Source organism: Ruditapes philippinarum, unplaced genomic scaffold (assembly GCF_026571515.1).
Source record: "Ruditapes philippinarum isolate M1 unplaced genomic scaffold, ASM2657151v2 ctg497_1_1_1_1, whole genome shotgun sequence".
Classification (NCBI taxonomy): domain Eukaryota; kingdom Metazoa; phylum Mollusca; class Bivalvia; order Venerida; family Veneridae; genus Ruditapes; species Ruditapes philippinarum.
Genome location: NW_026867165.1, coordinates 245,142 through 259,192, shown reverse-complemented (window position 1 = coordinate 259,192; position 14,051 = coordinate 245,142). Strand labels below are relative to the sequence as shown.

The window sequence follows — 14,051 nt, the reverse complement described above, 5'->3', positions numbered from 1 at the left end:
AGACAACATTCTCTTAACATTAACTTAAAATATTTGACTTACCTAAAATACAAAAGATGTCCTTTTTCCTCATTTATTTTCAAACTATTTTTTAAACTATTTCAAACCAGAGTCATACAATCTATGGCTCTTCAGAGGAAAGGACTTTAGAACAACAACTTCCATAACAATAATAGACCAATCAATTTTACTGTACATCATGTGACCCTTAATTCCCTTAGGTATTTTAACAATCAATTTTAATTTCGTGTAACAAAATTTGGAATCATCCAATGAAACAATGTTTACTTGTTAATAAAAGTATTAACTGAAACCTGTAAGTTCAAGACAAATCAGCTTATGGTTACTGATAGTGTTAAAATTTCTTTTGTAACATTTACTATCAAAAGGTCTGAAATAGGATTAATTATCTTGTTAAAGCGATTATCATAGATTGGTTAACTTAGATCTTCCTATCTGTATTTGTTCTTATGCCTTCTGTTATAACATATTACCGACATTAAAGTGTACCTTAAGAAATAAAAGCAAAATAAAAATTAAATAAAAATGAATAATAAAAAATAAAATCAAAAATTTTAATGCATAATACAACCCTCGTATGCCTCCTACTTAAGCAAATGGTATTTTACTTAGAAACTCTCAATTAATTAAGCATATAGAACTATTACGATCTCCAAAATGTATTAAACTAAATAGGAAGCGTTACCCCTTTCCTGTCTTTAAGTCGCTCGTTGAGGTATAGACACTGTTGAAACCATCTTTCATGCTCTGCCCAGGGCCCGTCGCCGTTATTCCCAGTTGCGGAGCCCGCCTCCGCAGGAAAAACACCGGACGCAGTCACCGAAACCTGCAAAAATATACAATATGACCGTATTATGAGAACAAAACCAGCGCACTTAGACATTTTCAGAAACTTGATGCGTCAAGTATCCAACCCATTGTTATTCGTTGCATTGAATAAGTTCCTCATTGTATACATGCTAGGATCCAGCTAATATATAATTTCCGATCAAGTAATGAGACATATGTTTAAGCCATGAATGTACATTTATTGTGAGTTGTTACAAAACTTGCTCGTACCTGCATAAAAATAACCCGCGTCTGCAAGTACAGACGGCTCTAGAATCTCGGGACAAGGCCAGACAGAAAACGTGTCCAGTCTGTGTTGGTAGTTAGCATAATCCGGATGCTTATGTTGTCGTCTGCTGGAAAAACTGTGCATTTTTGTCAGGCAACACTTCACTCTGTTTCTGTAAGCGTGTCCCATTTTGATGGTCTTTCTCCGGTTCCGTACTTCCACCGCTCGCGTTGCCCGTCTGCTCTTCGGTGTGAATACCAACATTTGACTTATCGACCCGGTAAGGAAGGCGCAATTTGGCGAGATTCGAGAATGAATATTGGACGCTATGTCACCTTCTTTAAAACCGTGATATACTTGTTTGCATGAAAAACATCGGACAGTGTCATCTTCGCCGTGTCCACAGTAGTAAAATCCATTTGCTGCCAGGCGTATAGGTCTTGCAGGTGAACTCTGCGGAAATGTACAAAAGGTTCGATACCTTGCCCATTCAAACTTCATCAAGTCTTCAGTATTCCATTCTTTTCGCATTCTGTAAAATATCTTTCTAATGATAACGGAAGAACCATAAATGTTTGTTTTTTACTTCGCCTCAGTTGGTACAATGTTGCGTAGCGGTCTTTGCACTTCATCTCCAGAGCAGTTCCATATTTGGAAATATTGTAGTCATTTAGAATATCCTCAACATACTTGTCTGAAACACAAAGCATTTTAAATCGGTCGAATGTAATCCTGATATTTTAACATTTTTGTGCATACAGCATCTTGAATTTATAGTGCCCGCCAACATCAAAACGATGATCAAACTATACAGTAAAAGATTCCTGTTGATAAATACACGATGCATACCGCCTGGTTCCATATTTGCACGTTTTAAACAGTCGGGTGTTGAAAATGAGGCAATAATAAACGAAAATATAAGCAGAGCTAGAAATAAACGTCCACCGATCATTTTTGTTTTTCTAAAACGAAAGTGAAAGTAGGAGAGTTTGAAAACTAATAATAAAACTGTGATCCCAAAAACAAACCGGTAGTATTAATGATGATAATACATGTATGTATAGTGTAGCATTCCTACTCATTATCTAAGTTGTAAAAAATTCTTCTAAACAAAAAATAAACATATCAAGCTTGTATCTTTGATACATTTTGTATGATAGAGTACTCGGATAAACTATTTTTAACTAAATAAATCGTCAGGGTTGCATGATCATAGGCATAATGTATATATTTTTCCGGTTGGTTTTACCAGAAAAAAAGCATTATAATCCGGCATTTAACAACTTCCAGAATAATTCACAGATTGATAGATTGTGGGCAAAATGTGAAGTTTATAACCTGATGAAGAGCTTCAATTATTTGTTCAAGAACGGAAGATTCATAATAAGATATATAATTTATCTCGCTGTAGATAGATCTACTTATTTACATGAACTTCTTTTCAACCCAGTTTATCGGAATTAAATGGATACAAAAATAAACGATCGGTCATTTTCTTTACCCTATATACGTATCGTAAAATTTAATGATTTTCTCGAAACTTGACAAAATGAAAAGTTTATTTGTTCAGGAGCTAACGAGCGGAAAGAAATTCAATGGTCCATACATTTGACCATGGCCCGGGTTCTGTCGTCTCGGTGAGAGATATACTATACTCAAATTAATATTAACAGGTTGATAATTATCTTTTTGTAAATATAACATAAACATGTTTTTACTTATAACTGACAATTTTTTTGTTGTTGTTTTTTGTGTTTTTGTTTTGTTTTTTTTTAAATAATTTTTGGTCATATCTGGGTTATATATCCGGAAATATATCTCCGCAAATGACCAGACTTCAATGAAGTCTGTACTGCAGTACCAGTACCAGAAATTCAGCTCTGCTTCTAATCCCACATGATTTCTGAATGACCGTAAGACTCAATGCCCGAGGTCACTCGCCTTGCCCGAAGATCTAACCAGCAACCCCAACGTTCTCGTTAGTGGACGGACTCGTCCAGAGAGTAGTACACGTACTTCTGAACGAATATAAATGATTAAAAGAACATATAGACAAAGCTGACACCCCCTCCCACATAAGCCCCTTTATGACACGTGTCGCACGTGTTGCCAATTCATGGATGTAAAAGTGTCAGTGTTGGATTGGTCCCTTCATTCCATTCTTTAATTGCATAAAAGAGTACAATGTGTATAGCAACATTTAATTAAATGCTCTATGTAAAAAAAGTATTATGCTTCACCGAGATGAGTTTAGCATTATAGCAGTTACCTAATATTACGAAGATTTTATATGCTTAAAGTGTCTTTTTATTATTGACAAACTATGTTGTGTTTTTTAAAGTTTTTTTTAGTCCTATGTTTTTGGACATACTAAAAGAGAAAGACATTCTGTTACAAACAAATATAACATTGCATGATTGACGACATTATTCATTTCTTGGTGTATTTGTATACCTTCCTGTTAAGGTAATGATTTGTGTATCGACGAGTACATGGAATGCTGTAAAGTAATTTATCAATACTTTCCATATCTTAATGGACAGGTGCCACAGGGTTGGTGGTTATAATAAGATATATCAATAAACCCTTTGATTAGTTTATGTTTTATAACATGCCTTTTCATGGGTCAGTACAAATGATTACTTTAAGGCCCGATTACGTTTCATTTAGGTATGTATATTGTTTATATCAAATAGGATATGTATTAGTCAGACAATGAAAGTCTTAACTTTCAAAGGCTCTGGACAAATAAACAAATACACAGGAAATTGACCCGATGCTGTGAGACACGTGCAATAAACAAGGGAATATCTTGCCGCTCATGCCAAAATGCTATTTTCGCGAAAATAACCCTATTTTCGTATTTTAGTTATACCCTGCTCATAAGCGGACATTACGGGTATTCCAAATATTATGCAATATCTATTTATAGATAAGTGATAACAGGTTAAGTAGTTACGTAACTAGTTAACCTGATAAATAACTAGTTAATTAAGAGGTTAACTAGTTACGTAAAAACGTAACTAGTTAACCTCTTAATTAACTAGTTATTTATCAGGTTAACTAGTTAGGTATTTACGTAACTAGTTAACCTGATAATTAACTAGTTAATTAAGAGGTTAACTAGTTAAGTATTTATGTAACTAGTTAACCTATTAATTAACTAGTTAATTATCAGGTTAACTAGTTACGTAACTAGTTAACCTCTTAATTTTAAGATGATAATATAATAAAAGGATGGCAGTTGCAGGCACTAACATGCATTTATTTCCCGTTATGATCTTTAATTTATTGAAAAAATTAACTAGTTACGTAACTAGTTAACCTGATAACTAACTAGTTAATTAAGAGGTTAACTAGTTACGTAACTAGTTAACCTCTTAATTAACTAGTTTGGTATCAGGTTATCTGTTGGCAGAAATATGCCACCATAATTTTCTGATCATCTTTGTCGCGTATCGACATGGTTTTAAGTAAGTGACATATTTTAACCTGTTTTGAACATCTAATTTGACGATGGAATGACCCCTCAGCAGAATCAGACAAATACCTTTATAACTCTGTCATTATGTTTTATAATACTTATCATGCATGTTTATTGTGTTATTCATGTGTAAAAAAAAATTGTATGAATGTTATTTTAATATCTAAAAGGAGCGTTTGCCAAAACAATCAAATTATACTTGTAACAGGACCAAAGCGTAATTGACAAAATGACAAATAGAATGGTTGTTATTGTTTGATGATGTTGTTTTGTGTGTATGTGTTTCTATATATTGTTGTTTAGAAGGCCACATTTAAAATTATGATATGTTACTTGTGTTTTACGATGGTATATCTCAATGTGTTACCTTCTTTAAATAAAGATATTATTATTATTATTATTATTATTATTATTATAAGAGGTGTTTGAAACATTATAGAGACAGGCTATGATGTAAGTGCAACAAATATATGTTTTAATTAATCAAGTCTGCATATTTCAGTCCTGTTTGTGATTTTTGAACAGTGTGCAATGTTCAACTTTCATTGGAATTCCCTTTCAACATTTAACTTAAAACAGCAGCTGCATAAAAGTTGCCCCATACTTCATCTCTCATCTTGTTTTATTTTAAGATATTTCGGGATCATTGAACATATAATGTCTTTTAGTGTTGATTATTAAATACCGCTTAAGTCGGTGCTAGACGGAAGTCATGTTGCATTTATCATTTTCCTTTAGAAATATTCAGTATAACCAAATCTGTCATTTGTGTTTTATTGCTCTAGAGGGATCTACCTACCTACCTATCTACCCATCCATTCATCAATCCATCCATGTGTTCGTTCGTTCGTTCATTCATTCATTCATTCATTCAATCAATTTTTGGCCACCTTATTTCTAATGCAGGCGTCACCCTGTCCCGAATTTGGCATAAGATGGACACATGAAAAAGGAAATGTTCAAATTCGGATCTGATCGGAATAACATCGGGCCATTCGAGAGGGCATCTTTTACCATCTTAGATCCCCGGCAAAATTTTTCAGGCTCCGGCAGCTACTTCGTGAGCGCTCGCAAAATCTTTGGCATGCCGAAAAAGAAGGTAGCAGCATTGCTTATTTTTATACACCTTAGAAAACATGATGAGCAACTCCTACAGGGCAACCTTGGGTGGCATGATAAAGTTTAATTTAATATGATAAACAAGATCAACAAGGAATGGCGGCGTTCAATGAACACAACCCCCCCCCCCCACACACACACACACACGACCCAGCAACAAGAACTAGTGGCAAGGAGCCCAGGAGGATACCAAACAAAAACAGGACAGAGCGCAAGGCAGAGCACGGAGGGGCTAATCACTAAAATGATATATAAGATTAAATAATAGTAACCGACAAGGAAATCAAAGAAAACAAATAAATGATTACTTAATAGGCTCACAAAGCAAGGACACAGGGGAAGGGGGTAAGAGATTCGGTGAAGGGCAGGCTACATAAAAGAAATAAAACTAGGGGCAAAAGGGAAGATACTTACCGTGGACGAGAATACAACAAGGGGCACAGACAAATATGTCACCAAAGCAGTATGAAACAACAAAGACGTGCATTTGAGGAACACAGAGGGGCGCCGCCTTGGAACGGCCAGTAGCATTAGTATTGCTGTTTAAACCGGTTAATGGTGCACCAAACCTCACTCTTAACCCCACCAGGTTCCTATAAACGAGACAGGGTAAGTAAAATGAATCCCCGACAAGTGAAAGTCTAACAGTTGTTATAGTAACAAAAGGTGAACACTGAAATGATCATGTAGAAACATATAAAAGAAAACCCTTTGATCATAACAAAAGTACTCAATGTCTTAAAGGAAGACGGAGCAACAAGAAAATCACCTAAAATGACCCAACGAAGCAAGACAGAAGACGAACATTACGGCAATTCAGTCCCAAAAGGCTTTAAGAACTGTCCATCATTGAGTCTCGCCACTAAACATGCGGTAGGATCATAACCCTTTTTAATAAAAAGTTTAATAATTTTAGTTAAGACAACAGATAAATTACAATGACCAAAGATCATACGAACTTTGTAAATAACAGCCCATTAAAAATCAGGCTGGCAAATCCCTTGTCGCAGAAGTATTTTTAAATCACTTTTGAATTTTGAGATTAAATCAAAGTTACGATTGTAAAGTTTTGTAAAATATTTACGTTATTTATTATCGCGGTAGCCCTGTTTGAGTAGCTTGCTAGTAATGAAAATATTTTGCTCGTTAAAATCCTTTATGTTGCTACAAGCTCTTGCAAATCTAATTAACTGAGATACATATACCCCGTAAGATGTTGCATGCGGTACGTCTCCATCTAAATGTAGATACTTTACTATACCAAAATCATCTCTTTTATCATAGATTTTCGTATGAATAGAATTGTTTTTGATAGTAATATGAAGATCCAAAATAAAGTTTAAACCTAGTTTAGCTCCTAATATTATCTGCCATTGAAATTTTCCGCGGTTGACCGAAGGTTTTATACCACCCGGAGGTCATTTGACGCCTTCGTAACCACGTACGAACGCATCGTACTCAAAATACGACGTCGTGCCCCTTTCCCGTGAACTTCGCGTGTCCTGCGGGTAAACTACTTGGTAAAAATTTGCATCTTTGATGTAACTTCGTGTGTGGATCTGATGCGATCGCGTGACCTTCGGTAGGAATCGTGTATTGAATTTACCAGAGCACAGTCTAGCCACTGAATCGTTCTTTTTATGTTCTCATATTTACAATTTTTAAACTAAGTTTTTTACTATTTCCGTTACCGTAGCAACCTTAGATTTTACTTAAAAAAATAATGATCATGCCTTCTTTTCATGTAACCAGCTATCGACATGTAAGGTTTTGTCAACATTTTTTGTGTAGTGTTTTAGTTATGATGAAGGAATTGCTATCTATTCACATACTAATCTTTAATTGATTTTAAGGAGTCGAGGGATCCAAAAGTGGACAGACAGACATACATGCAAACGGATAAACGGTCGGATAGCGCACCTTATACAATGTAAACACCGCTAGGGGAATAATAAAGATACAATACTCCTTCTCTACCTATAGATGTTGTATGATGTAGTAAATATTGCTTGTAATCAAAAAATAAAGAAAGATTCTGAAACCACTTTAATTTCAAACTTTATTAGATCAAATAAGCCGAAACGAATACCAGTATGTAAATATATATAAATGTATGGGTTTTACAAAAATAAAATGTTATAAATAAAATCAATCTTATTCACAGGTCAAAAAGTACAATATTTGTGTAAATAATATCAGTTTTCGTTAAAGTCAAAAGACACATGGACACTTTTAAGGTTTAAATGTCGACTTGGAACCATCAAGGCCAGAAAGCCTTAACAAATGTCGCTTAAGTTTAAGCTCCAAGAATTCCAACATGGGGAAATAATACATCATATCTCATAAAATTTATAAATACAAAATGTTATACATAATTTTCAGAAACAAGCAAAAATTATATAAAGTCAAAGTACATCTATATGTATAAAACATGTGTTATTGAAATTCCGAAAAGCAAAAAATAATACTTAAATTAACAATCTGGCAATAAAGTATTCATATAGACAATCTATAACTAGCAGTGAAAATTTTAAAATGCAATCAAAAGCAATAATAAAATATCAATGTTTGAAAGAACAACGTGCAAAAAAGTATTAAAAAACCCTTCCTTTTTTGGGAAAAAAATAAAATAAAAGTAGACTGAAAGTACTATACACATCACATACAATTCAAATGTTATAGAATACAGATCTTATTATCACAGAACCCAAGCTATCACATAGATGAAAAGCCCAAAAATGTAATAATGCTGCCTGATCATTGACAAAATACGCTGATAAACCCGAGAAACTCCATGTAAACCACTCAGTCTTACTCTCGTGTCAAATACTAGCGCGTAAGCATCTTGTTTCCATCTCATTCCCCTTATCCAGAGCGTTTGAAAAATGTAAACCCGATTTTTTCTTCATTTCCGGTTCAAGACATAAACGCTTTCACGCGACCTTCAATCAACTTCCGACAAATAGCACACTTCCGAATATGGGGTGCGCATGTCTCACAGGAAATCATGTGACCACATGGTATGAATACCATGTTGGAGGCATTGTCCATGCATATTTTGCATGTTAGCTGGTTTTTCAGTCTTTCATTCTCTTCGAAAACGTTTTTAGGAGCTGAAATAAAAAAGGACAATATATAAAATCTTGTAAATGATAAACTCTTGTTTCTTGTCGCAACAATTACAATTATACCAGTGCTAGAATCATGCGTCTTGGCAGTGAAACGTGTATCTGACCTGATATGTTGTATTGAATTGTTATGCTGTGTAGACACTAATGTGGCAGGATCATTTTTCAGAAGAGGACCAACCAGACATGTGCGTTGAGCACTGGCCACTCCATTTCCTTTATCATACCCCTATCTCCCTTTATATTTTTATGGCTTGATGTTGTCCTTTTACCGCCTTCTCAAACTGAGCTGGACCATTATGGGAAGGTCCTTTATACTTCAAAGAATTGTGTTAATAATATTTAGTCGTTCATGACAACAAACAACGAAATAATTGTATATGGATGTTGTTGATATGTATGAGAGACATGATCCGGTATGACATATCTATATCTAATATACAAATATTGACTTTATAGCTGTTGAATATGATGTGATATGAACCGGAAAAAATAGTATTGCCTGAGGCGATAGCCGAGGTCAATATTAATTTTTCAGTACATATCACATCATATTCAACAGCTAAAAAGTATATATCTGTTTTATTATATAATTTATATTTAGATTTTATATGGGTTATCACATCTGCCTTTGCATACGAGGGAAATCAATATTTTTCAGCGTGTCTACTTTTTCAATAATTTGGCCCTTTCTATTGGCATGCTTATCCCTATTGTTCTTAAAAATGTAATACGGTAACTTAAGTAGACTAATTTGACTCTACACCCCACTCAACGTTTTTTTTTTTCAGAATAATAACAACAAACTTGACGTGGCGTCACGTAATAATCTCGCGTCTTTTTGTTAGAAGAAAAAACGGTTAATATACTCCGAAAATCTATTTTTAGGGAAAAAACAGTGAATATACTCTGATATTGACCTGTTATTTTTTACAAAAAGTTGCTTGTTAGCCAATTAGGGAAAGGCATTTCAAAGCTATTTATAGATGTTATAATAAATAGTTGATAATTCAAAAAATTATATCGACATATTTAATTAATGGAATAAATGCTGACATAACAAACACTAACCGAAATTATGTATAGGTTGGTATTTATTAGGGAAAAAACCCAAATCGAATTGGTCAAGAACGGCGCACTAATTCAGTGTTTGGTGTTATTTTTAAAGAATGATTAATAGCTAGCCAAATTTGTGTTACGCTTCATTTGCGCATCAGAACGGGAACTTCCAACCGGTGTTAAATTAATCTCCGATAAACACCGCTGATACCGATATTATTCCTTAAATGGAGTCATGAAAACCACAAAAGCATTCATAATGAAATATTAAAGTGAAGCGCATTAATGTGTAGAGCTTGACAGCTTTATTTCTTACTTCCCCTTTATTGGAAAACCAACTTTTCTAAAACAATACACCGAATGTATATACCTTTATCTGCAGTGCTGATTCCCGAGCCTGCTTTGTTTTCGTTAGTGATAATATCAGACTTGGCACTTAAAAGATTCGTATTTTCTGGTTGTGTTTTTTCCTTAGCTGCATTTAGTGTTTCCATAGCAACCTATAAATACATAACATGATATACAAAATGTAATAAGTTACTCGTATTAGAACGCAGAACAAAATTATAGGTAACAAAATATAAGGAATGGTTTTCTAGCAAATGACGCGTAATAATTTATGTTTCGGGATGAAATGCGTTTTTATAATGCTTTATCAATGATCAAAATTGTTTATTATTACCTTTTCTATATTGAAAGCTTATTCATATTGTATAAATTATGTATACATTTTGTATTCGAAATACTTCGGTATATGCCTCCTACTTAAGCAAATGGTATTTTACTTAGAAACTCTCAATTAATTAAGCATATGGAACTATTACGATCTCCAAAATGTATTAAACTAAATAGGAAGCGTTACCCCTTTCCTGTCTTTAAGTCGCTCGTTGAGGTATAGACACTGTGGAAACCATCTTTCATGCTCTGCCCAGGGCCCGTCGCCGTATTCCCAGTTGCGGAGCCCGCCTCCGCAGGAAAAACACCGGACGCAGTCACCGAAACCTGCAAAATATACAATATGACCGTATTATGAGAACAAAACCAGCGCACTTAGACATTTTCAGAAACTTGATGCGTCAAGTATCCAACCCATTGTTATTCGTTGCATTGAATAAGTTCCTCATTGTATACATGCTAGGATCCCAGCTAATATATAATTTCCGATCAAGTAATGAGACATATGTTTAAGCCATGAATGTACATTTATTGTGAGTTGTTACAAAAACTTGCTCGTACCTGCATAAAAATAACCCGCGTCTGCAAGTACAGACGGCTCTAGAATCTCGGGACAAGGCCAGACAGAAAACGTGTCCAGTCTGTGTTGGTAGTTAGCATAATCCGGATGCTTATGTTGTCGTCTGCTGGAAAACTGTGCATTTTTGTCAGGCAACACTTCACTCTGTTTCTGTAAGCGTGTCCCATTTTGATGGTCTTTCTCCGGTTCCGTACTTCCACCGCTCGCGTTGCCCGTCTGCTCTTCGGTGTGAATACCAACATTTGACTTATCGACCCCGGTAAGGAAGGCGCAATTTGGCGAGATTCGAGAATGAATATTGGACGCTATGTCACCTTCTTTAAAACCGTGATATACTTGTTTGCATGAAAAACATCGGACAGTGTCATCTTCGCCGTGTCCACAGTAGTAAAATCCATTTGCTGCCAGGCGTATAGGTCTTGCAGGTGAACTCTGCGGAAATGTACAAAAGGTTCGATACCTTGCCCATTCAAACTTCATCAAGTCTTCAGTATTCCCATTCTTTTCGCATTCTGTAAAATATCTTTCTAATGATAACGGAAGAACCATAAATGTTTGTTTTTTACTTCGCCTCAGTTGGTACAATGTTGCGTAGCGGTCTTTGCACTTCATCTCCAGAGCAGTTCCATATTTGGAAATATTGTAGTCATTTAGAATATCCTCAACATACTTGTCTGGAAACACAAAGCATTTTAAATCGGTCGAATGTAATCCTGATATTTTAACATTTTTGTGCATACAGCATCTTGAATTTATAGTGCCCGCCAACATCAAAACGATGATCAAACTATACAGTAAAAGATTCCTGTTGATAAATACACGATGCATACCGCCTGGTTCCATATTTGCACGTTTTAAACAGTCGGGTGTTGAAAATGAGGCAATAATAAACGAAAATATAAGCAGAGCTAGAAATAAACGTCCACCGATCATTTTGTTTTTCTAAAACGAAAGTGAAAGTAGGAGAGTTTGAAAACTAATAATAAAACTGTGATCCCAAAAACAAACCGGTAGTATTAATGATGATAATACATGTATGTATAGTGTAGCATTCCTACTCATTATCTAAGTTGTAAAAAATTCTTCTAAACAAAAAATAAACATATCAAGCTTGTATCTTTGATACATTTTGTATGATAGAGTACTCGGATAAACTATTTTTAACTAAATAAATCGTCAGGGTTGCATGATCATAGGCATAATGTATATATTTTTCCGGTTGGTTTTACCAGAAAAAAAGCATTATAATCCGGCATTTAACAACTTCCAGAATAATTCACAGATTGATAGATTGTGGGCAAAATGTGAAGTTTATAACCTGATGAAGAGCTTCAATTATTTGTTCAAGAACGGAAGATTCATAATAAGATATATAATTTATCTCGCTGTAGATAGATCTACTTATTTACATGAACTTCTTTTCAACCCAGTTTATCGGAATTAAATGGATACAAAAATAAACGATCGGTCATTTTTTTCTTTACCCTATATACGTATCGTAAAATTTAATGATTTTCTCGAAACTTGACAAAATGAAAAGTTTATTTGTTCAGGAGCTAACGAGCGGAAAGAAATTCAATGGTCCATACATTTGACCATGGCCCGGGTTCTGTCGTCTCGGTGAGAGATATACTATACTCAAATTAATATTAACAGGTTGATAATTGTCTTTTTGTAAATATAACATAAACATGTTTTTACTTATAACTGACAATTTTTTTGTTGTTGTTTTTTGTGTTTTTGTTTTGTTGTTTTTTTTTAAATAATTTTTGGTCATATCTGGGTTATATATCCGGAAATATATCTCCGCAAATGACCAGACTTCAATGAAGTCTGTACTGCAGTACCAGTACCAGAAATTCAGCTCTGCTTCTAATCCCACATGATTTCTGAATGACCGTAAGACTCAATGCCCGAGGTCACTCGCCTTGCCCGAAGATCTAACCAGCAACCCCAACGTTCTCGTTAGTGGACGGACTCGTCCAGAGAGTAGTACACGTACTTCCGAACGAATATAAATGATTAAAAGAACATATAGACAAAGCTGACACCCCCTCCCCCACAGACATTTTGTGGAAATAATGGACATCTGGAAAGCAAGCGATTGAAGCCTCAATCACATCAGCCGCAGGAAATTTAGTTCGCGCGATTTATAGAGAAATCTGTGTCGTAGAAAGGTCGCAAGCTTTTTCGCAGTCTATCTAGACAGTCTTGTAGAACGTATGGCAGACGTACGCTGTTCGTACGTGGGTCGCATGACCGCACGATATTTAAACAACATTTCGTACGTTCGTCGCAAAATGACCGTGCAACAGACACAGTCCTAAGGCAATCGTACGAAATTGAAAAAAAACGCAGGGGCACGGCACGACGCAAAATAATTCGCAAGGCTGCCGCGCGATTGCCGTGCGATATCTGTACGTTCATCGTACGAATTCGAAAGTGAGGATTGAATGCAACACCATCATTAGAGCACCCCTTATTGTTTCATTCAAACCGTGATGAAATCCAACCACAAGGGTTACATTTGAGTGTTCTAAGACAGAGACTTCGCGAAGAAGAAGAGCGACACTCAGTAGTTCTAGTGCTGCTAAGACATCTTTGTATTTTGTGCTGAATTTGATACTAACATTTTTTCCTCAAAAAAGTTGTAGATAGCCGACTAATGTCTTAGAATATGTCTATTACTTGTGTGTTTTATACTTAAATATCTTATCTATGCTTTTAGATAAATTGTGTTTTATATTGTTAACTTTGCTAATAATATTATAATTGTAAGTTATACTCGTATAAAATGCAAGAAATGGCTTACCCACTTTCTTGGATATCTCCGATAGCTGTTTCACTTTTTAAATCTTGTCAGAGTACCGTCGTGTTAGTAAACCCTTGCACTAATATGTTTACTGTTTCAGCGGACATGGGAAATTT

The 14,051-nt window shown here is 34.9% G+C and overlaps 2 protein-coding genes across 2 annotated transcripts; both read right to left on the bottom strand.

Annotated features, from left to right (window-relative positions):
- Nucleotides 1-593: 593 nt before the first annotated feature.
- Nucleotides 594-2,027, bottom strand: LOC132735102 (putative inhibitor of apoptosis). The gene is made up of 2 exons (XM_060722007.1): nucleotides 1,081-2,027; nucleotides 594-847 (listed from the first exon to the last, which is right to left on the bottom strand). The coding sequence occupies exons 1-2, from the start codon at nucleotides 1,607-1,609 to the stop codon at nucleotides 789-791; spliced, it is 588 nt and encodes a 195-aa protein (XP_060577990.1). The 5' UTR covers nucleotides 1,610-2,027; the 3' UTR covers nucleotides 594-788.
- Nucleotides 2,028-7,715: 5,688 nt separating this feature from the next.
- Nucleotides 7,716-12,080, bottom strand: LOC132735091 (baculoviral IAP repeat-containing protein 7-like). Its single transcript, XM_060721993.1, has 4 exons — nucleotides 11,105-12,080; nucleotides 10,731-10,870; nucleotides 10,239-10,368; nucleotides 7,716-8,794 (listed from the first exon to the last, which is right to left on the bottom strand). The coding sequence occupies exons 1-4, from the start codon at nucleotides 12,054-12,056 to the stop codon at nucleotides 8,598-8,600; spliced, it is 1,419 nt and encodes a 472-aa protein (XP_060577976.1). The 5' UTR covers nucleotides 12,057-12,080; the 3' UTR covers nucleotides 7,716-8,597.
- Nucleotides 12,081-14,051: the final 1,971 nt, after the last annotated feature.

What these genes read in the sequence shown, in the direction of transcription:
- LOC132735102 (XM_060722007.1), bottom strand. Translation starts at nt 1,609, where the DNA reads ATGCGAAAAGAATGGAATACTGAAGACTTGATGAAGTTTGAATGGGCA. An exon ending in CGCGGGTTATTTTTATGCAG is followed by an intron (nt 848 to 1,080) that starts GTACGAGCAAGT and finishes ATATTTTTGCAG; the next exon opens with GTTTCGGTGACTGCGTCCGG.
- LOC132735091 (XM_060721993.1), bottom strand. Translation starts at nt 12,056, where the DNA reads ATGATCGGTGGACGTTTATTTCTAGCTCTGCTTATATTTTCGTTTATT. An exon ending in GACTTAAAGACAGGAAAGGG is followed by an intron (nt 10,369 to 10,730) that starts GTAACGCTTCCT and finishes ATGTATTTATAG; the next exon opens with GTTGCTATGGAAACACTAAA. An exon ending in AATCAGCACTGCAGATAAAG is followed by an intron (nt 8,795 to 10,238) that starts GTATATACATTC and finishes TTTTTATTTCAG; the next exon opens with CTCCTAAAAACGTTTTCGAA.